This window comes from Manis javanica, chromosome 4 (assembly GCF_040802235.1).
Source record: "Manis javanica isolate MJ-LG chromosome 4, MJ_LKY, whole genome shotgun sequence".
Taxonomy (NCBI): domain Eukaryota; kingdom Metazoa; phylum Chordata; class Mammalia; order Pholidota; family Manidae; genus Manis; species Manis javanica.
In genome coordinates, this window is record NC_133159.1 from 42,168,337 (window position 1) to 42,195,267 (window position 26,931).

The following is a 26,931-nucleotide window of genomic DNA, read 5'->3' on the forward strand; positions in this document are numbered from 1 at the left end:
TTGTCTGCTGTGACTTAGTGTGGGATTGCTAGAATTAGTACCTGCATCACTACTTTTAGCCTTGAAAAAAATCCCTTTGATACAGTTTAGCTCCACAGAGAATAGCCAGTAACAAACCAGGGTGAATTTCTTTTAATAGATGATGCTTACTGGACACTTCTGCCCTGAAACTTGGGTTCTGAATGGTTGGAATGCAACTCAGCACTTCATGCTCAGGAGTAGCCAACTGCAACCTCATCTTACTCAGTAAGTTTGTTTTCCCCCTTAGTAAACTGTTAAGGAGAAGCTTGTTTATTTTTAACTGGGAGTTTTTTTCATTATCCAACAGAGTAATACAAAAGACAGTAGACCTTTAGAATGAATGGTCCCCTTCCTTAAAGATTCAGGGCACTGAATATTAAAAATAAGAGGAATCCTGTCTTAGAAATTAGTTGTGTTAAAACTCCTAATTATTTGCTTTGGCCTTTTCCCATTTAACTTTCTTGAACCACTGACTTTTAGAATTAGAAGGAATCTGAGCAATCACCAAATCCGTTTTTAAACTAGTTCTAGAACTCCTGTTATCTATCCCCAATATTTTGCTATTTATCCCCTTTTTGCACAACTCTAGTAACCAGTTTACTACCTCATAAGAAGCCTATTCCATGTGATTTAGTTCTGGCTTTTAGAATGTTCTTCCCTTTGTTGAACTGAAATCTATGTTCCTATAGCTTTCTATGCTTTTGTCTCTAGCTCTACCTTCTAGAGCAAAATAGAAAAAACTGATATTCTTTTCGTAATAATAATGATAGCAGCTATCATTCAAGAATATGAAGGAATCTTCCAAATTCTGCAAACAATTGACTTTTTGGAGAAATAAATGATCATACTCCCTGAATACCTTAGATTTAGCCTTGATTATAGTTAGATTAAGACCAAGGCCACAAGCTTCAAAAGCAGGAATTTTGAAAGGGTACAAGTGTTTTTAAACTGGCAAAGCACTGAATTAACCATAACTTCTGTTTACATAGATAAGAGGAATGAATAGTGTATAATTATATATCATTTAATTTAAGTTAAAGCTGTACTTATTCTGAATGTTTCCTCATAAAGTTGAGCTTCTATATTTATCAGGAGTGGAGTGTCCCAATAATACCAAAAGGTTTATTTTTATAGTTCCAAAGAATCTCGATTTGTAATCTTGAGATTATGAGTTGTTACAAGAAACTCATTTGTTATTCTACAACGTTTGCTGTAGAAAAGGATATTTGTTCATTTAGAGTTATAAACTCTGTTTGCCAAAGGAGGTTGATTATATTCACCAAACTTAATGAGTAACCAGTACTAATCTAGTTCTAATTATTAATTCAACAAAAATAAAGTGTATATGGAATCTCTTAAAATTAGGAACATCAATGAAGTCATTTCTCATTGTGAAAAATTATTTTACTTATAAAATAAGGAAAGGCCTCCAAGTGATTATCTTTTAATTTTTTATTTACTTTTAGAGTAGGTAATACATTCTTATGATTAAAAAATCAAAAGATACAAAAGGCTATATTATGAAAATTCTCCCTCCTACTTGTCTCCTGCCATCCAGTTGTCCTCTCTACCAACAATCAATTGTATCAGTTTCTTTAAATTCCTCCACAGATATTTTCTGCATATTTAAGCAATTATGAATATTACTAACATCACTTCTTACAGAAATGATAGTACGCAATATACATTGGACCTTGCTTTTTCACTTAACAATAGATCTTGAAGATCATTCTATATCAGTAAGCAAAGGACCTTCTCATTCTTTTTATGGCTGCAGAATGCACATTGTAGGAATATCCTTCTATTTAATCAGCTTATTAATAAACCTCATTAATGTGTATTAATAAACCTCATTAATGTGTATTAATAAACATTTAAGTTGTTTCCAACTTGTTGTTTTACTATTACAAGCAAGCTTGTACATATGCTTGATCATACATGTAGATTAAATTTTTAGAAATAGAATTTCTGAGTCAAAGGGAACGTGCATTTAAAAATTTGATAAATACCACCACCGAATTGTCCTCCACAGAAGTTGTTCCAGTTTACATTCCTAGCACCAAAATATGAGAGTACATGTTAAACTGACCCCAACAGCACCACACAGTGTCTTACCAGTCTTAATAGAGCTTTGCCAAACCGATAGGTAACAAAATAGTATTTCAAAGACATTCTAGTTTATTATGAGTAACAGTAAGTATTTAAGAGCCATTTCTATTTCTTTTTCTGTGAACTATCAGTATGGATCTTTTGCATATTTTACCCCATGGGTTTTTGTTCTTACTGATTTCAGCTCTGTATATAAATACGAAAATTATCCATTTTCCTATGACATGAAATTCAAACATATGTATATAGTCATTTGTCATTTTACTCTTTCTAAGGTGGCTTTTGACTTAAAGACATTTTTTTATTACTACATAGTTGAATTTATCAGTCTTTTAAACACCTAGGTTTTGCTTCAGACTTTAAGAAACTGCTTTACTTTGAGATCATAAAAACTTCTCATATGGTTCATTCAAATATTTTGTGGTTTCATTTTTTTTTTACATTTAAATCTTCGATGTATTTGAAATTTATCTTGGTAAATAGTGTGAAGTATAGATCCAAGATAAATTTTTCTAGATGGCTATCCAATTTTTCAAACAGCAAATATAATTCCACTTTTTTTTTTCTGACTTGAAATTTTATGTTTGTCAAACTAAATTCCCATGTACAATTGGATGTATTTTTTGGACTTCCCATTCTGTCTGATTGATTACAGATCAACTGTGGCTACATTCTTTCTTGATGACAGAACCCTGATTTTTTTTTGATGTTGATTTTTCTCCACTACCACCAAGTCCTTAAGGAAGGTGTATCCCAGATCAGACACAGAGACTAAATAAATCATGATTGATATAAGCTAATATTGATGGCCTTTTTCTCTTTGCTATTTATTGGTTTATTCATGGCAACAGTGCTAGAGAAATGTGGAGAAACCAGAATAAGCCAGTGAGACAGAAAACCAGGGGAGTGGAGTGGAGTGGTAGCCAAGGAGGAGGAAATGACCAGCTGTGTCTAATGCTTTTGGAGGGTAATCCTGAGAATTGACTATTCTTAATAAACGTATGTTTATTAAGTAGTGACCTTGACAAGAGCATTTCAGTGGATTGGTGGAGATGAAAGCTTAACTGGACAGGGTCCCACAGAAAATGGGAAAAAGCAAGTCAAGACATGGAGTACAGTACAGGTCACCTTTGTGAGACAATTGACTGTATACAACAGCAGAGAAATGGGGCTCCAGCTGGAGGGTCAAGCTGGGTCAAGAGAGGTGGTGTGGTTTTTTTTGAGATAGAAGGAATAAATTCATGTTGGTATGTCGGTAAGAAAGAAAAACAGAAAAATGATGATGTAGAAGAAAGGAAGATTGCTGGATAGATATCTTTGAGAAAATGAAATAATATGGGACCTAGCACAATGCTACTAAAAGTGTCATTTGTGGATTAATGGTGGCCTATGAGCAATTTGTTACCAGTTTGTGGCAGAAATTCAGAGTAAATATTTAGAAAATTGTATAGTAATTTGAGAGAAAATTTTCTTGTATGTTGGATCTAATAATAAAAAATCTGACTTAAAAAAAAAATCTGACTTAGAGTAATCAAATTCATAGAGACAGAAAATAGAATGGTGGTTGTCAGGGTCTGTGAGGAGGAGGGAATAAAGAGTTATTGTTTAACGGGTGCAGAGTTTCAGTTTTGCAAGAGTTCCAGAACTGGATGTTGGTGATGGTAGCACAACAATGTGAATGTTCTTAATGCCATTGAATTGTACACTTAAAAATTGTCAGGATGATTAAAAAAAGTATCTGGGCTTGCATTTTATATATCTGTTTTTACATTTAATTTTTCTAGTAATTAGTTTTTACTGCATTTTATAAAAATATAACTTTGAGTGTCTCATATCGAAAATTACCGAGTATCATAATTTTCCAAGTGGTAAAGATACCTCAAGACAAATGCTGGGCATAGAAGCCACAGGGCATAAATCTGCAAAGAAGTAAAAAGCTAACCTTTTCAAAGAATATTGCTTCTCTCTCACTTACCAACTTTACATTTCCCTGTATGGCCCCGGAAGATGACTGGTTAGCCAGAGACGGGTAAGATTCCTCAAGGGAGGAACAACCTAAGACAGGCACGGTCGCAGGGGGGACATCAGGTGAGAAATTGGGGATCAACAGAGGTGAGGCTTAGAATCTCACACCCCCCGTTTTGAGATAAATCTGCATCCGTGGATATTTTGTTGCCCTTGTCTAGCTTGGATTAATACTTAGTCTATAGGCACACACCTGATCATCTACATTTGCCCTCTTAGAGCACTAAATTATGTTTTCTACCTTTATCTTGCATCTACCTACCACTTCAGCATTTTATTAAAAAAATAATAATAATAATAAGGGAGAAATGTGGGATTCACATATAAATCAAGTATAAAAATCAAACAAATAATCATATCTGACTTGATTGTTTATAGTTCATGACACGTGATCAAAACCGAAAGTTTCTGTGATATGACTGCCTTTGCACTGTTCACCATTTAAGAACTTATTTACTATGTAAGAACTTGTTCACCATGTAAGAACTTGTTCATTATGCTTCAGAAGATTGGAGACTGTTGAGAATTAGGCTTGAGGTTGATTAACAATTGTGCATTGAGTTCCCTGTACAGAATTTTATTGTTGTTAACAACCATTTGATCAATAAATATGAGAAATGCCCTCTCAAAAAAAAAAATATATATACCTATAACTTTGAGACTGAAAACAAAACAAAACCAAGCAAAAAAAGATGGTCTTATTATGAGTAAGAGTAAGCATTTAAGAGCCATTTCTATTTCTTTTTCTGTGAACTATCAGTTTGTATCTTTTGCATATTTTACCCCATGGGTTTTTGTTCTTACTGATTTCAGCCCTGTATGTAAATATGAAAATTATGAATATGAAAAAAGATGGTCTTTTTTTGCTTCATTTTTTTCTGTGAATTGGTAGTAAATCAACAGTTAAGTGAGGATGAGGGGGGAAGGTTTGAAGAGAGAGAGAGGAGACGGTTATCTAGTAGGGTGGGAGAGTGTATGGAACTGAAGGAATGTAGTAGTATAGCCAAGCATTAGGGGCCTTTAGAGAATAATGATATCAGATTTAGAGGGTAACCAGTCACTATGGTTTTGGATTTTTTCCATTCTCCCCTGGTTTGCTGCAGGTTTAGGATTAGTGTTTCATCAGGTGAGTACAAGGAAAGGAGAACAGGACTGGAGAAATGAAGGTTAATACCTGGGAGTGATTTTCATGATGGACAACAGAATCTAAGCTGTTCAAGAGAAAAGTGAGGATGTAAGGGTAGCGTGAGGAATAGTGAATAGTAGGATCAGTGGATTTTGAGTCTTCGCAGAATAGAAGAATTTTAGAGTTGGGTATAAGAGGGAGAGAACTAGAAAGGGAGTCGTGGTGGGAGATTTGGATGATTAAAATGGAGATTGCAGAGGGGTTACAATTATTGGTAATGAGAAGATCTCAGGTACGTGCACTGAAATGAGAGCCTGAGGCATAGGAACCTTAAGAGGCCGGGAAGCATCATCTAAGAGAGATGAAATCACGAAGTGTATGAAAATAGTAATGAATGACAATGAACCAGAGGCAAAGGGGTCTATAGGTTACTGAAAGGAGTGAGTGCTCTAAGCTCCTGTTATGACGTAATATTCAAACCTCTCATTCTTAAAGGGAAGATAGGATTTGAGGGGATGTGTCTCCTTTAAGGGGTTGGCAAGCAGAGAATCCAGAGGTCCATGCCGGGTAGACACTCCTCGGCTGCGGCTGCGCAGTGATAGCGGAGGCGGGGCCGAGCGCCGATTCGCGAGTGGGGGCGGGCCCTAATGAGGGCGGAGTCTGCACTCTCGGTGGGGCTGCGGTTGCGGCTGGTGCACTTCCAGCTTCTGAGGGGAGGAGGTTGAGGCCTGGGCCAAGCCCGGAGCCGCTGCTTGCCGGAGCCTCCTGGAGCCCCCGCGCCCGCTCAGCCTGGGGGCGGGCTCAGGCCCGGCCCGCCGCCGAACCCAGGACGGAGGCTGCATGCCCGAGGACCAGACCGGCTCAGCCATGGTGAGGGAGCGAGGCCTGCCTGAGCCACGGCCGCCCGCCACCCTGGCTCCCACGGGCCTGCCGCTCCCTAGCTCCGATGCCCCCTCTGCGCCCTGCCTTTACCTAACCCCCTGTTACCGCCTCTTTATTGACCCGCTCCTCGTTCCCCGTGTTCCCTCGCCACCTGCTGGGGTGACACTCACCCCCCCTTAATCTGTCACCTCCCCGGTGACATCCTTTTTTTGGTCATTTAAGTGACAGCTTCTTTCACGTTCCCCTTTGTCGCCCTCTTCCCGTCCTTTAACCCGACCTTCCTTTTCTCCCCTACCATTCTGCCCCTTTCTCTCTTTTGGAATCTCTACTCGTTCCCTCGTTTTCCTCCCTATTTTTCGCTCCTGCTCTTTGCTCTAGCTCCTTATCCCCTTTCACCATTGTATCTTCACTGCCCCCTTCTTTCCGTGTCCTTTATTCCTCTCGTCCTCTACGCCCCCCCCCCATTTCCTCTCCCCCCTTTATCGGATGTCCTCTCTCCCCCGCTCTCACGGCTGTCCCCATTTCCTTCTACGGGCTTCAGGGGTCTAAGCAGGAACAATTTGAGGGCATTGCTTCCCAGGAGCTGTAGGGCGGGCCGATAGGGAATCGTAGGCTTTTTTCTTCTTTTTTTTTCTGTAGAGGGGAAAGGGGAGAGAGGAGGTATTGCAGAGAGCCCAGAAACCTTATTACCTAGTGTCATTGCAAAACCTGAGTGATAGTGTGTTTTGGATTGATGGGGTGAGGGCCTGTATACATACTGTGACCTTATATCTAGCCTTTTGACAGAAATTACTGAAAATGTTTTGAAATGTATTTTTATTCTGAGCGTCTTTTAATGTGGAGGTAGAGTTTCAGAAATTTAAAAATATGTATTACAGGCTTGACCATTACTCAGAACCAATGGTTTTTGTTTGGAGGCATAAACCAGGGTGTCTGAAAACTGAAAATCATCTTGGTGGTCAGACTGTGATAGTCTCTTCAATACCTTCTAATACCTTCATTTGTTTTGGTCTCTCTGCCTTTAGTTGGGAGACCCTTAAATTTGCAAATTTCCTTCTTCCTGTTTCAAAATAGGTTGAGGTTTCAATGGGTTTTTCATTGAGTCGGGTTGCACATGGTTTGCAGTACGTTTAATGAACACGTTGCCCCATCACATGCAGCAATCTGCAATCTAAATTTTGGTCTCTTGAAGGAATAACACATGCTTGTCAAAACTAAGTCCTGGAAATCATGTTCTCCTAGGAGGTTAATAAATTTTCATTTTTCCCCCAACTGACTTTTAGGAAAAAGTGACTTACTATAAAATCACTTAAACTGTGAATTTTCCTTAATTCACTGACTACATTTTTAAGTTGTCATTCTCCTGTGTCTGCCTCTACAACAACCCTTCACATTTACAATCCATCACACTGTCATTGTGTGTTAACCTCCTTCTTCTTCCCCTGAAACATGAGGTCTAGGCAGCAATTGTGCCTTACTTATTTCTGCTATTCCCAGTACCCAGGCCACATATGGTCTCATTTTCCTATTTAACTAGTGTAATATTAAACTGAAATTTGACACAACTGTTGGACTACACAGAAAGAGTGAGTTTGAGAATCTTATTTTTGGTGCAAAAGGAAATTTAGTGAGATGTAATGATCTCTGCAGAGTAAAGAGATGTTCCTACCTAAGACACCCAATTGCTAGATTTTTGAGTGTTTGCTCTCCCCTTGAGAATGAATGGATGAGTACGGAGGGAGAAGTTAGGAATTCCTTTTTGGGTATTTAGGATCCAAGGGTATCATTTGAATTGGGCCTGAAAGATGAATAGGATTTCAGTAGATTGTTTTGGGAAGGGGATGAATACTTCCTTGAGAATGTTAGTAGAAAGTAATTCCATATTGTATATAACAGAATTACCTTTGTATAGCATGGAGTGATGTGGGAATGAGGATGCATATTAGGAAATATTAGGAAATGAGACTAGAAAGCTGTATTAGGCATGATTATGGGTTAGTCTTTGCCTCCAACTAACTTGATTTTTCCTTGTTAAAACACACAGAATAAGTGTATGTATGGAAGAAATGAGAAGACAAAATATTAGCTTGTTATGAGCTGCGAATTATCTGTAGAGGCTACTTTTTTTATTTCCTTGTGCAATATATGTGTTATAGGCACTCAATAGAGTTGGGCATTATTGTAAAGCTTTGCATTTTATATTTTTCAAAACTTCCACTGTTACATTGTGTTTTGAATAGTTGCAGTGTCTAAGACAGGGGGTCTCAAACTTTACCATGAATCAGAATCATCTGGAGGGCTTGTGGGCCACCACTTCCAGAGAGATTTATTAGGTAGGGAGCAGGGTCTGAGAGTTTCCATTTCAAACCAGTATCCATGTTGTGCTGATATTTCTGGTCTGTGAACCACACTTTGACAACCACTGGTCTAAAATATAGTCCTTACTTTTTATTCATCTAACATTCTTTTTTTAGTGCAAATGACTATGTTGACATTGGGGATACTACAATTAATAAAATGGATGTGGTCCCTTTTTGTATCTGTGTGTGTATACAACACACATCACAGTAAGAGTAATTTTAAATGTGAAGAGTGCTAAGAAAGGAAAAGTTGTGGGATCATGTATGAGATAGTCTGGCTTCCCAGAGGATCTTACTTTCAGGAAGAAAACTGAAGGATTAAATTATAGGAGTTGTGGAAAACCAGGAAGAGGGAATGGCACATGTGAATGACCTGTGGTCGTGCTCTCTCTAGCCTGCTTAACATTGCGTATCCTGGAGTTCTCAGCTCAAAGAACTCGAGGAACTCCTAAGTTTCCCTTGCCTACCAAGGTCACACCCTTCTATTCTATAATCCTCTTTTATAGAATACATATCAACTGTAATTTTATATTTTTTGCTCTGATTATTTGGTTAATTTATACCCTCAGACCATAAAAATCACTGTTACAGAGGTGGTTTTTGACCATCTAGTAAGGGCCAGGTGATGTCCTAGGCACTGGGTTAAAAAAGTACAGGTTAAAAAAAAGATGTGGTCCCTGGTGGGGAGGATAGACAATAAGCAAATAAGTATATAATGAAAAGTAGTATTAAATACCAAGAAGAAATAAATCCAGGTAAGGTACAAAATTATACATATATGTGTGTGTGACCATTATTTTAGATAGTATGATTAGGCGGTAACACTAATAGGTAATATTTATTGAATGTGACGATGTATAGGCAGGCCTTGGTTTAAGTGCTTTGCATATTTTATCTTTTTTAATCCTCATAGCAACCCAGTGAGATAAGTACTAGCTCTATGAAAGTAGACACCATGTTTGTTTGGCTCATTGTATCTATAACATTTATATGGTGCCTGGTACACAATAAGTGTTCAATAAATATTTGTTGAATGAATGAGTGACTTTGGAGTTGATCAGAAAGTCAGGGAAGCTGTGTTGAGAAGGGGACATTTGGATTGGGGTGTTTTAACAATTGGGGTTTTATTGGGTAAGAGTTTAGGAAGGAAAACCATTCTTGGCAAAGGTTCCAGCTGGAGCATAGTAGCTGAAACAGAAGCAGGTATGGTGTAGTCTGAGAAATATGTGACCCTAGCATTGAGAGTACAGTAGGAGATGAGACTAGGTAGGCCAAGGTTCAAATATGGAAGGACCTTGAATCATAGGCTCAGGAGTTTTGACCTCATTGTTAAAACTCTGAGTACTTTGAAAGATTTTTTTTATTTAAAGGAATATCATAATCAACAGATAAATCAATATGAAATACAGTGTGGAGTGGGAAGAGCTGTTGCACTAGTCTGGTTGAAGGTAAGTGTGTGAACTTGCACCCTAACTTTGTTATGGTGGTGGGGATTTAAACTGAAGGAAGGAGAATATAGGGGAACGAAGTATGAAGATTTGGCACACCACTTTTTGGCTAAGTGAATGTTCTGTAGAGGCATTGACTATGGAGTTGTAGAACCAGAAAACAGCTTTGCAGTTTTGTTCACTGGGACCCAGTTTTCATACATGCTACCTTTTGGGATTTAGGAGATTATTAAAATAAAGTAAATTTGCAATGCCAAAGTCCTTTATTTACAAACAGGTCTTTCAAAGGTTGTGTGTGGGTCATGTACAGAAAATCGGCACTTCTTAACCTTAATTTTTTAAAGTAGTTTTTGTGTGGTATGAAAAAGGAGTGATTTTAAGTAAGATATATTTTATTTTAAAATTACGTATAGAGTTCATTTAATAATACATTGAACAAAATACATTAAATCAAATTGCAGCCTTTTCCCTGCTTACCAAATTACATTAACATAAGATAAAACATTTTTGTGGTGTTTTAAGATGAATAGATGTTACAATGTAGGTTGAAATTATGTTTAGGGCATCACAATTGATAAGAACTAAGTTTTTAACCTTAAATTTGGAATTCTTGCAATTTGTACTTAAAAAATCAACAGATTTTATGATTGTCCTATTTTATTTCTAAATTGACTAAAGAAATGGTTCCATGCTGCTACTTGCAAGCTTTTCTCCACAAATAAAACATAGGAAGTATGGGTAGTTTATTTCTAATCACTGAAAAGCCAAATTGGATACACGTACCAACACATTTCTTTTTTTTTTTTTTTTTTTTTGAGCTCATGCACTCATCCATTTATTCATTCACCAAACAATTGCTGAGTGTTTATTCTGTGCCGTGTACTGTTCCAGGCACTGATCATACAAAAATGATCCAAACATTGCCCAATAGACAGATGAATGAGTGAGCAAGCCTGGTTCCCCAAAAAGTGGAATAGGACAAAGTTGTGGAAATTAAACATAAAATGATGGGCACTAATAATGTGAAAACAGAAAATTATAATCAATTTTCTTTGAAATCAGTAGTGTGGGAAGAAACCCAATTGACTTATTAATTATCTTTAAATTCTAACAACCATTTTTAGCCTTTAGTAAGGGGAAAAAAAAACTTTGCATTACAAAGTATGTTACTTAGCCAGGTCTGCCATAATGGGATGGAGGCTCTTCCTCTTTCTGGGTCTTCTGGATGCCTGGAAATGTGGGTGATGGGCGGCAAACCGCCAGGGCAGCCCACTGGTACAGCCCAGAGTGGGGATGCTTCACATGATTTCTCCCATCACTTGTGGCTGCCACCTGCTCCCCATTACTAGGATGCAGGGAGTCCTTTTTTTTTTTTTTTTTTTTTTATTTGAGAGGGCATCTCATATTTATTGATCAAATGGTTGTTAACAACAATAAAATTCAGTATAGGGGGGTCAACGCTCAATGTACAATCATTAATCCATCTCAAGCCTAATTCTCGTCAGTCTCCAATCTTCTGAAGCATAACGAACAAGTTCTTACATGGTGAACGAATTCTTACATACTGAATAAATTCTTACATGGTGAACAGTACAAGGGCATTCATCACAGAAACTTTCGGTTTTGATCATGCATTATGACCTATAAACAATCAGGTCAAATATGAATATTCGTTTGATTTTTGTACTTGATTTATATGTTGATCCCACATTTCTCCCTCTATTATTATTATTATTATTATTATTTTTAATAAAATGCTGAAGTGGTAGGTAGATGCAAGATAAAGGTAGAAAACATAGTTTAGTGCTGTAAGAGGGCAAATGTAGATGATCAGATGATCAGGTGTGTGCCTATGGACTAAGTATTAATCCAGGCTAGACAAGGGCAGCAAGACATCCACGGATGCAGAAGATTTCTCTTAAAGCAGGGGGGGTGAGGTTCTGAGCCTCACCTCTGTTGATCCCCAATTTCTCACCTGATGGCCCCCCTGCGACCGTGCCTGTCTTAGGTTGTTCCTCCCTTGAGGAATCTTACCCGTCTCTGGCTAACCAGTCATCTTCCGGGGCCATACAGGGAAATGTAAAGTTGGTAAGTGAGAGAGAAGCCATATTGTTTGAAAAGGTTAGCTTTTTACTTCTTTGCAGATTTATGCCCTGTGGCTTCTATGCCCAGCACTTGTCTCGAGGTATCTTTACGACCTGGAGGAATTATGATACTCGGTAAATTCGATATGAGGCACGAATTCTATTTAAGGGTTGTAATTAGGAAGGAAGAAGAAAAGCTATAGATGTAGCATATGAAGGAAACATAGGAGGATTGATTATTTCTTTGACATATCTTCTTGTATAGTACCTTAAGTATGTATAGGTTTTAAACTACTAACTAATTTTCACACACATTAACATAATAGGAATACGGTGACATAAACAAAGCAAATCTATAATTACCATCCATCTCCAGTGAAGCCAAGAAAACCATTTAGGCACCCTAGGCATTTGTGAAAATTTATCTATGATATGATGGATATTGTCCAACTGTACTTGAACCATCAGACAAATTAAAGCAGCCCATTTCTGTGATCTGTTCACATCCCATATGTTCTTTTAACCATAGATAGTCTATAGTCATGAGATTTTGGAGTGCTACAATTTGCACCCCTCCCAACTCCTAGTTGAGTTCCAACAGTACAGATCCGGTCAAATTCGTTGTCTCACTGTATGCACATGCCAGCCTAGACATCTCCCTCCTCATTCCTATGGCAAGTCCAGGAGACGGTGGGCTAGATGCAGCCACAACCGCAGCATCGTCTGGATACCTGTGGAGGCTTTTTGATGATCATCCCCCGGCACGAGTCCTCCAGAGAGTGCTGATGCTGGAAGCTCCTCCTCATATCGTATCTTAGTTCATTTTCTGGGTATCCAAGCTAGACCTTGATCTTCTGCATAGAAACAAACAGACCCTTTGCCCACACTTTGACATGCCCTCTATACCACTGTGCAGAACTCATTGGAGGTCAGCACACAGTAACTGCTTTTTTTTTTTTTTTTAATTAAGAGAAAGGAATATTATCAGAAAAGAGTACCTCCATAGCTGATCATCTGACACCCTTTAAGTGATCAACATTAAGGATATTTAAAGCATGTGTTGATCTTTGATTTACCAATAGTTTTATCCTGTCAAGGAGTAATCCCCCTTTTCTTTCTTTCTTTCTTTCTTTTTTTTTTTTTTAATTTTTAATCTACACTTACATGAAGAATACTATGTTTACTATGCTCTCCCCTATATCAGGTCCCCCCTAACAACCACATTACGGTTACTGTCCATCAGCTTAGCAAAATGTTGTAGAATCCCTACTTGTCCTCTCTGTGTTGTGCAGCCCACCCTCCCCTTTCTCCCTCCCCCCCATGCATGCTAATCTTAATACTCCCCTTCTTCTTCCCCCCCCATCCCTCCCTGCCCACCCATCCTCCCCAGTTCCTTTCCCTTTGGTACCTGTTAGTCCATTTTTGGGTTCTGTAATTCCGCTGCTGTTTTGTTCCTTCAGTTTTTCCTTTGTTCCTATACTCCTCAGATGAGTGAAATCATTTGGTATTTCTCTTTCTCCGCTTGGCTTATTTCACTGAGCATAATACTCTCCAGCTCCATCCATGTTGCTTCAAATGGTTGGATTTTTCCACTTCTTATGGCTGAGTAGTATTCCATTGTGTATATGTACCACATCTTCTTTCTCCATTCATCTACCGATGGACATTTAGGTTGCTTCCAATTCTTGGCTATTGTAAATAGTGCTGCGATAAACATAGGGGTGCATCTGTCTTTCTCAAACTTGATTGCTGCGTTCTTAGGGTAAATTCCTAGGAGTGGAATTCCTGGGTCAAATGGTAGGTCTGTTTTGAGCATTTTGATGAACCTCCATACTGCTTTCCACAATGGTTGAACTAATTTACATTCCCACCAGCAGTGTAGGAGGGTTCCCCTTTCTCCACAGCCTCGCCATCATTTGTTGTTGTTTGTCTTTTGGATGGCAGCTGTCCTTACTGGTGTGAGGTGATACCTCATTGTAGTTTTAATTTGCATTTCTCTGATAATTAGCGATGTGGAGCATCTTTTCATGTGTCTCTTGGCCATCTGTATTTCTTTTTTGGAGAACTGTCTGTTCAGTTCCTCTGCCCATTTTTTAATTGGGTTATTTGTTTTTTGTTTGTTGAGGCATGTGAGCTCTTTATATATTCTGGACACATTTCTCTTTTTTTAATGCTTAAAAAAATACTGAGATATCTTGATGTACTATTTAGGAATCCTGATCAGATAAATGCACTCATTTAGTCTTATTTCATTTGTCTATTAGCTTATGTTTCCTGTCTTTAACCAACAGTTTATTATAAGAATAAAAATAAAACTACTGTGATGTTCAGTGTTTAGATGAAATTGTAACAATTGAGAGATTATAATATCATAAGCCAGTCTCCTAATTTCCACTAATTGACATATGTTCAGTAGATTTTTGGATACTCTCAAACTTTTTAAAAGAGGAAAATTTAAATAATTGTTTTATTAAATGGTCAAAAATACATAAATTGAAATAGACATCAAGATTGAATTTAATAACATGAGCCATCCATGAATTGGGAAATGCTGGTTGGAACACTACTTTTTTCGTAGGTTCTAAAGCTAACCCTTAAAAACACATTTAACCAATAAGTGGCAGAAAGTTATTATTTGCAATGGAATAAAAAACATTCTTAATGTCAATAATTAAAATAGAAAACTAATGTTTAATGGGGAAGAAATGTTGGATCAGATAGTTTCTCTTACTACCTTAAGGGGTACTTTTGACCTAGGATAAATGTTTCTATCCAGAAGAGCTCAGTAGGAAGAGTTGGGGAAGAAGACAGGCAATCTTAAGATGAATTGCAAAAAATCCCTTTGTATAAACACTTGCGAAATTACTTGTCTATAATTTGTAGAGGTGTTCTTCCAGAGAGAAGACTAATTTAAACACAGATAGTAAAGCGTCAGTTACTGTTTAATCTAGAAGGGTGATTAATTAAACATTTTGTTAGCTCTATATAAAGATCTTCTGTTTTCTCTTTGTTTCTTTTTTCCTCTCTCCAGTTTTCCTTTGTATAAACATTTTTCTTAGCTCTGCAGCATCTTAATGCCTGTTCTATGTCATATTCTCCTTTTCTAAGGGCATTAAAATTTTTTGAATGATCTTGGCAAAGTAATGTCAGTTACTTTCTTTTCATAGTCCTTAGAAACTTTGGCAAATCATTTCACCTCTCTATGCCTCCGTTTTTAAATCTCTGAAATGAAAAGGTTGTATTAAATCTGCTCTCTGATCCCTTCCACCTCTTAAAAAGTGTGTAAGGTTCTAGGAAGCTAAAGGTCTTATATAGAGTATACATTCTAATAGCTATAATATTATGGGATCAGGGCAAGATGCTTTTACAAGTTTAAATTTTGTGTAAACTTGAGCTCTTACCTCCATGAATGTATTATCCAACTTTTCACACCAGAAACCCTTCATTCAATTATGTTAATACTTGCATTGTACTTCAGTATTTTAAAGGCATTTTCACGTGTATCCCATTTATTGCTCACCACCATTTTGTGAGGTAGTCAAGATAGGGGTTTAGTATCAGTTTTACAGATAAGAAAACTGAGAAGTTAATTAATTTTCCTCAGGTCGCACAGTTAGTAAGTACAGAGCCAGGACTGATTGCAAGCCCAGTGCTCTTTCCATTATTAACTCAGCTTCTCTGTTTACCATATTATATTTCAAAACTCATGCTAGTAGTTAAGAGGAAAATAATGCTAAAATATCTTTGAGTTAGTGATTCCTATGATATGCTTATCTGCTCAGTGATTACTGACCTGAATTTTTGTTTTGTTTCTTAGATTGGCTTTATTACATGAGCCAAGATGGAAGGGAAGGTGACTTGTTTACCCTTCGAGGCCTTGATCTTTTTTAGATAGAACTCTAGCTCCTTGCCCTTTAGCACATAGACGTTTGCCACAGTGGCAGACCTTGAGGTGATAGTTGCAAAAAGCTAAATTTACCTGAATTTTTATTTGGCATTTAGGGATTTCTGAATAATACTTGGTGATTTTTAAAAAAGAAAAATAACTCCCCACAGTCCATGCCAAATAGTTTAATTTATCTGTACCCTTGAGCATAATGTATCTGTGTCCTTGGTGATAACTTTTGACCTTCCTCATTTTTAAAATGATTGTGTTTGGGGAAGGAGAAGGTAAAAGGATTAGGTCATATCTTAGTTTCTATTAGATTTTTATTCTTGAAAGTCTGACTTGGTTGAATCAGTAGTAGAAAATACAAGAGGAAAAAAACCTTAAACTAAAGAGATTTTCAATGGAGAACTACTAAAATTAATAGTCAAAGATTGTCCAATATCTGAAACTTTTTCTATCTGTGAACTCAAATGACACTTGTATGCCTCTCAATCCCATTCTTTAATCTCTCTGCTAGATTTGGAACTTAATATTATCTCTGGACATTGTGAGATAAATTCTAGCTGAAATAAGCAGGCGACGAGAGGCAACAAAGGGGCAGGCAGTTCATTTGAGCACAATTTCTGGACGAGGTTCACCAGTCTATGGGCTGGAGAAGTCATGCCCGGTCAGGGAGGTAGGGGCTTATACAGGGTTAGGAGGGGGAGGAGTGGGTAAGCTATCCTAGGGGGCATGGAGAGGTATGATTGGCTAAAGGTGACATGATAGACAACTAGAAACTTTTTTTCTTTCCAAGAGGAAGGAGGCTGACATCTGGGTCTTAGTTGGCATATCAGAAGGATGGAATTCAGGAAGAGCTGTTCCCTTTCCATATAAGGCATGGACCTTGGGGTCTGGTCTGTTCTCCTTTTATGGTATCTCTCTGTTCTGTTTGCATGTCCTTGTTTTTCCTTCCTCCAGCCTAACATTCCAGCCTTTTGGTCATAATGGGTGGCGACTCAATCTGGCTACTTGTGGCTGACAAGGGGCATCGTGGGGGTTTGAGGCTGGTATTAGGCCGAAAGAGGGGGTTCAGTGGGAAGAGGTGTGTAATGGTGAAGTAACATCTGGTTGGTGGCGAAGTAACATCTGGTTGGTGGCGACTCGGGTCATCTGGGTTAGCTGCTGTTGGAGGAACTTGAGGAATACAAGGGGCAACTAAGAGTAAACTACAAACTGTTATTAAGGGGCCTAGTAGGGGCATTAGCCAGGCTATTATGGGAGACTGAAGCTACCTATAAGAGTTGCTTTCATGTACTCGTGCTTTGTGGATGTCTCTTTGTAGTTTTTGTAGTTTTTTTACGCTTTGTTCTATGACCCCAGACTCACTGATATAGTAGCAGCATTCTTCCTGCAAGAAAATACAGGTTCTGCTGTTTTCTGTGGTAAGCAGATCTAAGGCTTGCCTATTTTGAAGGGTGACCTGGGCAAGGGAAGTAAGTTGTTGCTGGAGGGAAATGAGGGAGGTCGAGGTTTCTCCCAAGGTTAGGCTCACTCTATCGTCTAATGCCGCCAATTGACTTGCTAGACCCTGAGAGCTGACTAAGCTATGGCTTAACGCTCCTGCCCCTGTGGTGGCTGCGGCTACTGTGGTAACTAGGCTCACTACTACTAGCACAGGTAGAAAAACTGTCCTCTTTTGTCTAGTGTTTTGATATATAGACTATTTGTCTAGTGCCTGTCTTACCTCAGGATTGCTGTACAATGTTAGTTAGGCCACTAGCATCACCGAAAAGCAGGGTCTTACCGTGGTGCTGTTGATGCATTGGGTAAGTGTATTATTGCACCAGAAGAACCTGCCCCCTTGAAGAGAAATTAGAGTGTCTACTGTCACCTTTCGCCAGCATTGGTTTCTTATTGGTAGCTCCGAGATGTTGGAGTGTTGGGTCAAGTAGCAAGTTAGAGAGGAAGATGCTTGCACTGTTTCTCTGTGATCCTGGGTCTACATTGAGTTTTGGGCTTAAGGCTTATCTTCCACATTGGTATTTCACCTGGGAGAAGGCTGCAGTCTTTCTCATGAGAATTTACTGGTATAGTCTGAAAGAAACTGATGGGAACTGCCGCTACCGGGGAGTGTTGGATGGAAGCACAGAGGAAGCAATTGGATGCGTTTCTTAGGATGTGTGAAGTGTTAAGAAACTGCACTGTTTCCCCGATAATTCTGACTTATGATGGTGGTGCTGTAGCTGGTCTTAGGGAACGGGAGTATGGGTCCAACTGAATTCTCTGTTTTAGTGCCTGTTCTGTTTGTAGGATATTACTAGCTGTCTGGACTTGGGTGTTTAGGACCTCTGTGAGAGTGGGATTTACAGTGGTCTATTCTCTCTTGATGTATATTGTGCCCTTTGGTAACTATCATATAGCTTGCCCTGTACTCCTTTTTCTCAGTGTGGGTCTCATGGGTCACTAATGGTAATGTATAGCCTATCTTGTATTATGAAGAACATGTTGTCAGAGACTCTTCTTGCTGTATCTTCTACTGCATGAACTCTACATGTGTCTAAGTCAGGATGACATCTCTCATACATGTTGGACTGGAAAATACATGTAGGAGAGATTTGGTCATATGGAAAGCACAGTGTAGGGTTTGAGAAAGTGTTTAAGATGTCTGTGTGTACTGGTATTTGAATAGGTGCCTGACAACTCACATGTGGGCAACTTTGGGTGCCTACTTATCGGGTTTTGGTTCCGTGAGGAAGAGTTAGTTGGAGCTTAAACTTCTATGCAGAGTAACTCTGCCTGGAGACTACTGGGCTATTTATCTGGCTGGTTGCACTTGACATGATTAACTCACAGCTTAAGAGGACCCACTTCACAAGACACCCAATCATCGTGTCTGGGCGCCTGCTTGAGCTTAGAAAGGTGATACCAGGAAGAATGCCTGTGTAGTTTGATGGCTGAGGGTGTAGTGAAGATTACTGTATAAGGCCCTGTCCAGTGGGGTTGGAGGGATTTTGACTGGAGTTCTCTTAGAAGTACCTTGTCTCCTGTCTGAAGGATTGCTGTGTCTCCTGAGTTGTTGGATGACGTAGGTTGGGGTAGGAGCTGGTCTGCATGTTCCCTGAGAAGATGTCTCAACAGTGAAAAGTAAGGAAGGTAGGAGGCTAAAGGAGGAGAGGTAGTGGGCAGGCCTGTGTTCAGTAAGAAGGGCCTGCCATACATTAGCTCAAATGCACTTAGTCCAGCTGGTCCCCGGAGGCAGCATGCAGCTGAGCGAGAGCGATGGGGAGATCAGGCCACGAGAGCTTTACCTCTAGAGACAGCTTACTTAGTTGGTCCTTTAGGAGACCGTTAGCTCTTTCAACTTTACCTGACGATTGGGGGTGATAAGGTATATGGAGGTTCCAGGTGATATTGAGAGCTTCGGCTGTTAGCTGAGTGACCCAAGAGATGAAAGCAGGCCCGTTGTCTGACTGTAGCAAGGTAGGCAGGCCAAAACAGGAGATGATATGCACCACTAATGTCTGTGCCACTACTGAAGCTGTTTCTTGGCTGGTGGGGAAGGCTTCAATCTACTCTGAAAAGGTATCAACCAGAACTAGTAAATACTGAAGCTTTTTATGCTTAGGCATCTGGGTGAAATTGACCCGCCAGGCCTGTTTCGGGGATTGTTCCTCTCATCTGGTGGAGGGCCATCGGGTCTTCAGAGCACTTTGAGATGAGACACTATGACAAGTGGTGCAAGTCTGGTGCACCTGATCTATGGCCTTATGGAGACTATAAGGGGCAAATATGGGGGACAGAAACTGGTGCATGGCTTCTGGCCCAATGTGTAGAAACTGATGAATTTTGGATATGATATCTTTGCCTTGGTCTTGGGGGAAGGCAATTCGTCCTCCGAGGTATATCTGTCCCTGATCTCTCAACGTCCTCCCTTGATGTAGAAGCAGTTGCTGTTTGTCATCAGGGTATTGGGGCAATAGAGAGGGGGAAAGAAACAGCACAGAGGGTTGGCTAGACCCAGATGTTAACTGTCGGGCCGTGGCGTCTGCCAACGCATTACTTCTGGTTACTGGATCGTTTCTAGTTTGATGTCTCTTACAATGCACAATGGCCACTTCTTTGGGGTCCTGTAGGGCCTGTAGCAGGTGGCTGATAGCCCTGCCATTGATGATTGGGGTTTCCTTAGTGGTAAGGAAGCACCTTTCCTTCTAAATTACAGCATGAGTGTGTGTAATTAGGAAGGCATATTTAGAGTCAGTATGAATTGTGGCCCTCTTCCCAGCTGCCAGCTGTAATGCCCTGGTAAGAGCTACTAATTCAGCTTTCAGAGAGGTAGTCTCAGATGGGAGTAGGTTTGCTTCTGTCACCTGCGACAGAGTCACTACTGCATAGGCTGCCCTTCGCACCCTGTCACTCTCCTTCACTGAGCTTCCATCTATGAAAAAAGTCAAGTCAGGGTCTTCGAGGGGAACGTCTTGTAGGCCTTCTCTAGGTTTTCTAAGAGCTTCTATAATCTCTACACAGGAATGAGTGGGCTGATCTGCCTGATCATTGATGGGAAGCAAGGAGGCTAGGTTAAGGGGTGGAGAGACTTGTAGGGTTACCTGTGGATGTTCAATGAACAGAAGATGGAATTCCTGTACCCTTGAAGGACTCGAGGAGGCCAGGGATTTATGACTCAAAAGATCTTGTAACCAATGTGAGGAATACACAGTAATGGGCTGTTGGAGAATTAATTTTAGGGCTTCTCAGGCTATACTTCTTGCAGCTGCCAGGGCTTGGAGACAAGGCTGCCACCCCCTGGCAGTGGTCTCCAACTGTTTGGAGAGAAAGGCAAAGGGACGGTACCCTGGCCCCACTGGCTGTACCAGCACTCCAGTTGCCACTCCTGCCCTCTCTGCTGTATATAGGGTGAAGAGCTTAGTTAAGTCGGGGAGCATCAACAGGGAGGGATGAGAGCAATGCATCCTGCAACTGATTGAAAGCAGAAGCCACCTCGGTGGGTGAAGTTAGTGGCCCAGTAGGAGTCTCGGTGGCAGCCGCATAGAGTGGCCTGGCCATAAGGGCAAAGTTAGGCACCCAGTGTCTGAAAAACCCTACCGATCTTAGAAAGGAGAGTATTTCGGGTCTTGAAGTAGGTGGCAAGAGAGCTTTAATCGCAGCTGCTCCGTCTGCTGTTAGGGCTTTAGTGGTGGGACGTATGTAACTTGAGGTATAGATAGCTGTGCTTTGGCAGGGGATACTCTGTATCCCATGTCTGCCAGGAAATTAAGAAGAGACATGGTGTCCAGAACTGAGGCCTCCTGTGGGGGCTGCAAAGTAAAAGATCATCTACGTATTGGAGGAGAGTACTTTTGCCTGTTGAATGTCGTGAGAGGTCTTCTGCCAGGGCCTGTCCAAAAAGATGGGGGCTATCTCTAAAACTTTGAGGTAGACCTGTCCAGGTCAGTTGTCTAGATCGACAGGTGTCAGGGTCCTCCCATCTGAAGGAAAATAGCAGCTGCGAGTCTGAGTGGATAGGTATAGTGAAAAAGGCATCTTTAATGTCCAGTACAGTAAAATGAGAGGTACTGGAAGGGACCTGAGACAGAAGAGTATATGGGTTAGGCACTACTGGGTGTAAGGGAATAACAGCTTCATTAATTATTCGGAATGAGGTGATATGCTCCAGAAGGCTTTTTTACCGGCAAGATGGGAGTATTGCATGGAGAGTTAGTCGGTACTAAAAGCCCCTGTGAGAGTAGACAATTAATAATAGGCTGTAGTTCCCTTCAGTGAGCCTGCAAAATAGGAAATTGAGGCTGAGAAGGGAAGCGGGATGGGTCTTTAAGGCGTATTAAAACCGGGGTGTGGTGGATTGCCACCACAGGGGTGGAGATGTCTCACAGAGCCGGATTGACAGCAGTCCAGGGAGTTTAGGAGACTCAGGTCCCTGTTGTCCAACTCTCCTTTGCCGACTAAAGCAACGAGGGAACTTAAGCGTTCAAAAGGTGGGAGGGAAATAGAGGCTCTTAACTTATAGAGTAAATCCCATCCTAACAGAGGGGTAGGACAGGAAGGCATGACCAGAAAGGAATGGGTAAACAGGATGCCTTGAAAAGTGCAGGTTACTGGGCCCGTCTCTAAAGGCTTGGGGAGGGTTTCCATGACCCGAACTATGGAGATCCTGGCAGGGTATAAAAGCCCTTTAAAGGAGGGGAGAACAGAGTAGGTAGCTCCCGTGTCTACCAAGAAGGAGAATGGCTTACCCGCTACCCACAGCTTGGTGAGGGTGATCAGGGTGTCCGAGTCCAGGTGTCTTCAATCTTCGAGGATGCCCAGCAGGTTTGAGGGGTAGCCTTTTGAGGGCGTTCACCTCCCATGGGGCTCTGCCACCAGAGGAGGACTACCCCCTAGTGGACAGTCCATTTTCCAATGACCTCACTTACTATAGCTGGGGCATGGTTTGGTTGGTTTGTGTGGGTTGGGGCACTTCCGTGCCCAAAGCCCTTCTTTGCTGCACCAAAAGCAAGGGCCCGGAGGTTCGAGTTGATCTTCAGGGACATCCCGACGATCTCTACGAGCCAGCTGCAGAGCAGCTGTTATGGGATGAGTCTGTTCTGCCATTCAGGCAGCTGACCTCTCCTTGCTCTCGTTCTATCAGGCATGAAAAACTTTAAATGCCATATCTACCAGGTCTCCTAGAGGGGTCTGGGGACCATCCTCAGCCTTTTTAAGCTTGTGCCTGATGTTGGGAGCCGACTGAGTTATAAAATGCATGGCCAGGAGAGAGGAACTCAATGCTGAGGCCGGGTCAATCTTAGTAAAAGCCCCTAGGGTTTCCTTGAGGCACTTGAGGAATTCTGATGGGTTCTCATCAGGCCTCTGGGTAATCTCCCTAAGCTTATCATAATTGAAGACCTTTTGGGTGGTTGAGCTCATCCCTGCCAACAAGTAGTGAACCATGCAATCTCGGCACGCTTCTCCCGAGGGAGAATTATAATCTCACAGAGGTTCCTGTAGAGGAACAGCTTCCTTGCCCATAGGTTCCCGTTCATCTGTGGCATGGGCCTCATTGGCACAGTGCTGTGCCACCACCGTGACACGGTCATATTCCTCCAGGGTTAGAGTGGATTGGAGGACTACATGTACGTCATGCCAGGTGAGCTTGTAAGCTCTAGTGAGATATTTAAACTGTTTAGTGAGCATTACGGGATTGGAGGAAAAGGACCCTAATCGCTGTTCCACTTGGGACAAGTCTGCCAGGGAAAAGGGAACATGAACCTGCACTACCCCTTCAGCCCCCGCCACTTCCCTCAGAGGAGCCATCACACGAGCCCAAGACTGCTGTGACTCAGAGCGGGTTACAGGAGGACTAGACCATTTGGGCGCCAGCCATGGCGAGTAGGGCGGTGGTGGGTTTGAAGGAGGGAACGGAGGAGGTGACACTGGCAATGGGGGACACAATCTGGGAATCAGTGTGGAACATGAAGGCAGGGAACCAGGATATGGGGGAGTTTTATCCGTTTTTTCTGAAGTGGAGTCGGCACCTGTGGAGCAAGATGGTGGCACAAATGGAAGAGAAGAGGAACAAGATGGTGGAGAAACTGGAAGAGAAGGGGAACAAGATGGCAGAGAAACTGGAAGAGAAGGGGAATAAGATGGCGAAGAAACTGGAAGAGAAGGGGAACAAGATGGCAGAGAAACCGGAAGAGAAGGAGAACAAGGTGGTGGAGAAACTGGAAGAGAAGGGAACAAGATGGGAGAGAAACTGGAAGAGAAGGGGAACAAGATAGTGGAGAAACCAGAAGAGAAGGGGAACAAGATGGTGGAGAAACCGGAAGAGAAGGAGAACGAGGTGGTGGAGAAACCAGAAGAGAAGGGGAACAAGATGGCAGAGAAACCGGAAGAGAAGGGGAACAAGATGGCGGAGAAACCAGAAGAGAAGGGGAACAAGGTGGTGGAGAGAGAGATAGAGGAGGAGGTGTGAGGACATGAACATTGAGGAAGGGATCTGGCCCCCACGGTGGGCCTGGAGGAGCAGGAAGGGGGGTAGCCGAGATCCTCTGCTGAGTCCATCAGAGAAGAGCCTCCCAGTAATAGGAGTGGTAGAGATCGGTGGTCCTTGGCAGAGGCCTGAGCTAACAAAACTTGGGAAGGAGTATACTTAACACATAGATCTGGGTGGCTGCACAGAGTCCAAAAGGCCTACACATATGGGATTTCACTCCACTTTACACTCCGGTGGCAATAATTAGTCAAGTCGGTGAGGAGGCTAAAATCAAAAGTTCCCTCAGGGGGCCAGCGAGACTGGTTGTCCAAGGGATACTGAGGCCAGGCTTGAGAGCAAAGGAAGACTAGCTTCCATTTGTGAACTTCCCGGGACAAATATAGAGTAGCCAAATTTGGAATGAGACACTGAAACGGGGTCTGAGCCTCTGCTTTTGAGGGCTGGTTCCCCATGTCTGTAATCCCCAAGTAATCCCACTGAGAGGGCACCCAGCGTTCCAAGCACGCCAAGTCAGGGGAGAAGGCCTGGGAGCCTGGGTGAGGGATGTCTCCCACACCACAGGGCCAGGAGTGGGTATGCCAGATACCCACAGCAGATGGGCTGGATGCCCCAACCTGGATGTAGCTACGATTTCAGACAGACTAGGTGAAATGGAGTTAGGAAGGGAAACAGACCGGGGGAAACTGAGGGACTCACCAGAAAATAGTCCATGCAGTGGAGAACAGGCTGAGGTCCCGGGTCGGGGAAGGAGGGGGCAGGGCCGCCGATAGCCGGTCAGGGTCCTGCGCTCACACTCCTTCCCGGGTTTTGGCACCAAATGTAAGATAAATTCTAACCGAAATAAGCAGGTGACAAGAGGCAACAAAGGGCCAGGCAGTTTATTTGAGCGCAATGTCCGGGCGAGGTTCACCAGTCTACATAAATAGAGGCTGGAGAAGTCATTCCCGGTCAGGGAGGTGGGGGCTTATATGGGGTTAGGAGGGGGAGGAGTGGGCAAGCTATCCTAGGGGGCGTGGAGAAGTATGATTGGCTAAAGGTGACATGATAGACAGCTAGAAACTTTTTTTCTTTCCAAGAGGGAGGAGGCTGACATTTGGGTCTTAGTTGGCACATCAGAAGGATGGAATTCAGGAAGAGCTGTCCCCTTTCCATATAAGGCACGTACCTTGGGGTCTGTTCTGTTCTTCTTTAATGGTATCTCTCTGTTCTGTTTGCATGTCCTTGTTTTTCCGTCCTCCAGCCTAACAGACATATAGTCTCTTTCTCTAAGGGCAACTAAGCATTTTAATACATTTAACAATAAATTTGTGGTGGTTCATTTTCATTTGATAAACATTTAGAGCCGGTCATGTGGTTGGCATTATTATTATTATTATTATTTTTGAGAGGGCATCTCTCATATTTATTGATCAAATGGTTGTTAACAACAATAAAATTCAGTATGGGGGGGTCAATGCTCAATGTACAATCATTAATCCATCTCAAACCTAACTCTCGTCAGTCTCCAATCTTCTGAAGCATAATGAACAAGTTCTTACATCGTGAACGAATTCTTACATAGTGAATAAATTCTTACATGGTGAACAGTACAAGGGCAGTCATCACAGAAACTTTCGGTTTTGATCACGCATTATGAACTATAAACAATCAGGTCAAATATGAATATTCGTTTGATTTTTATACTTGATTTATATGTGGATCCCACATATCTCCCTTTATTATTATTATTATTTTTATTTTTAATAAAATGCTGAAGTGGTAGGTAGATGCAAGATAAAGGTAGAAAACATAGTTTAGTGCTGTAAGAGGGCAAATGTAGATGATCAGGTGTGTGCCTGTAGACTATGTGTTAATCCAAGCTAGACAAGGGCAATAAACCATCCACGGATGCAGAAGATTTCTCTCAAAGCAGGGGGGATGAGGTTCTGAGCCTCACCTCTGTTGATCCCCAATTTCTCACCTGATGGCCCCCCTGCGACTGTGCCCGTCCTAGGATGTTCCTCCCTTGAGGAATCTTACCCTCTCTGGCTAACCAGTCATCTTCCGGGGCCATACAGGGAAATGTAAACTTGGTAAGTGAGAGAGAAGCCATATTGTTTGAAAAGGTTAGCTTTTTACTTCTTTGCAGATTTATGCCCTGTGGCTTCTATGCCCAGCACTTGTCTCGAGGTATCTTTACCACCTGGAGGAATTATGATACTCAGTAACTTCGATATGAGGCATGAATTCTATTTAAGGGTTATAATTAGGAAGGAAGAAGAAAAGCTATAGAGGTAGCATATGGAAGAAAACATGGGAGGATTGATTATTTCTTTGACATATCTTCTTGTAGAGTACCTTAAGTATGTATAGGTTTTAAACTACTAACTAATTTGCACACACATATTAACATAATAGGAATATGGTGACATAAACAAAGCAAATCTATAATTACCATCCATCTCCAGTGAAGCCAAGAAAACCATTTAGGCACCCTAGGCATTTGTGAAAATTTATCTATGATATGATTGATATTGTCCAACTGTACTTGAACAGTCTGAGAGAAATCAGACAAATTAAAGCAGCCCATGTCTGGGATCTGTTCACCTCCCATATGTCCTTTTAACCGTAGATAGTCTATAGTCATAAGATTTTGCAGTGCTACACCTTGCACCCCTCCCAACTCCTGGTTGAGTTCCAACAGTACAGATCTGGTCAAATTTGTTGTCTCACTGTATGCACATGCCAGCCTAGACATCTCCCTCCTCATTCCAATGGCAAGTCCAGGAAATGGTGGGGTGGACGCAGCCACGACCGCAGCATCGCCCGGATCCCTGTGGAGGCTTTTTGATGATCATCCCCTGGCACGAGTCTTCCAGAGAGTGCTGAAACTCATTGGAGGTCAGCACACAGGGACTGCTTATTTTTTTTTTTTTTATTAAGAGAAAGGAATATTATCAGAAAAGAGTACCTCCATAGCTGATCATCTGACACCCTTTAAGTGATCAACATTAAGGATATTTAAAGCATGCGTTG

General features: G+C 41.3%; 1 protein-coding gene across 4 annotated transcripts in view; it reads left to right on the forward strand.

Annotated features, from left to right (window-relative positions):
• The first annotated feature begins 5,942 nt into the window (after nucleotides 1–5,942).
• Nucleotides 5,943–26,931, forward strand: part of ZYG11B (zyg-11 family member B, cell cycle regulator) — a 143,120-nt gene continuing 122,131 nt past the window's right edge. For all 4 annotated transcript variants that reach the window (XR_012130165.1, XM_073233942.1, XM_073233943.1 and 1 more), the window contains exon 1: nucleotides 5,943–6,151. Coding sequence is in view for 3 of the 4 variants with exons in the window: in XM_073233942.1 (XP_073090043.1) it covers nucleotides 6,122–6,151 (30 nt within the window). In the remaining variant the exon portion in view is untranslated. The remainder of the gene's footprint in view (nucleotides 6,152–26,931) is intronic.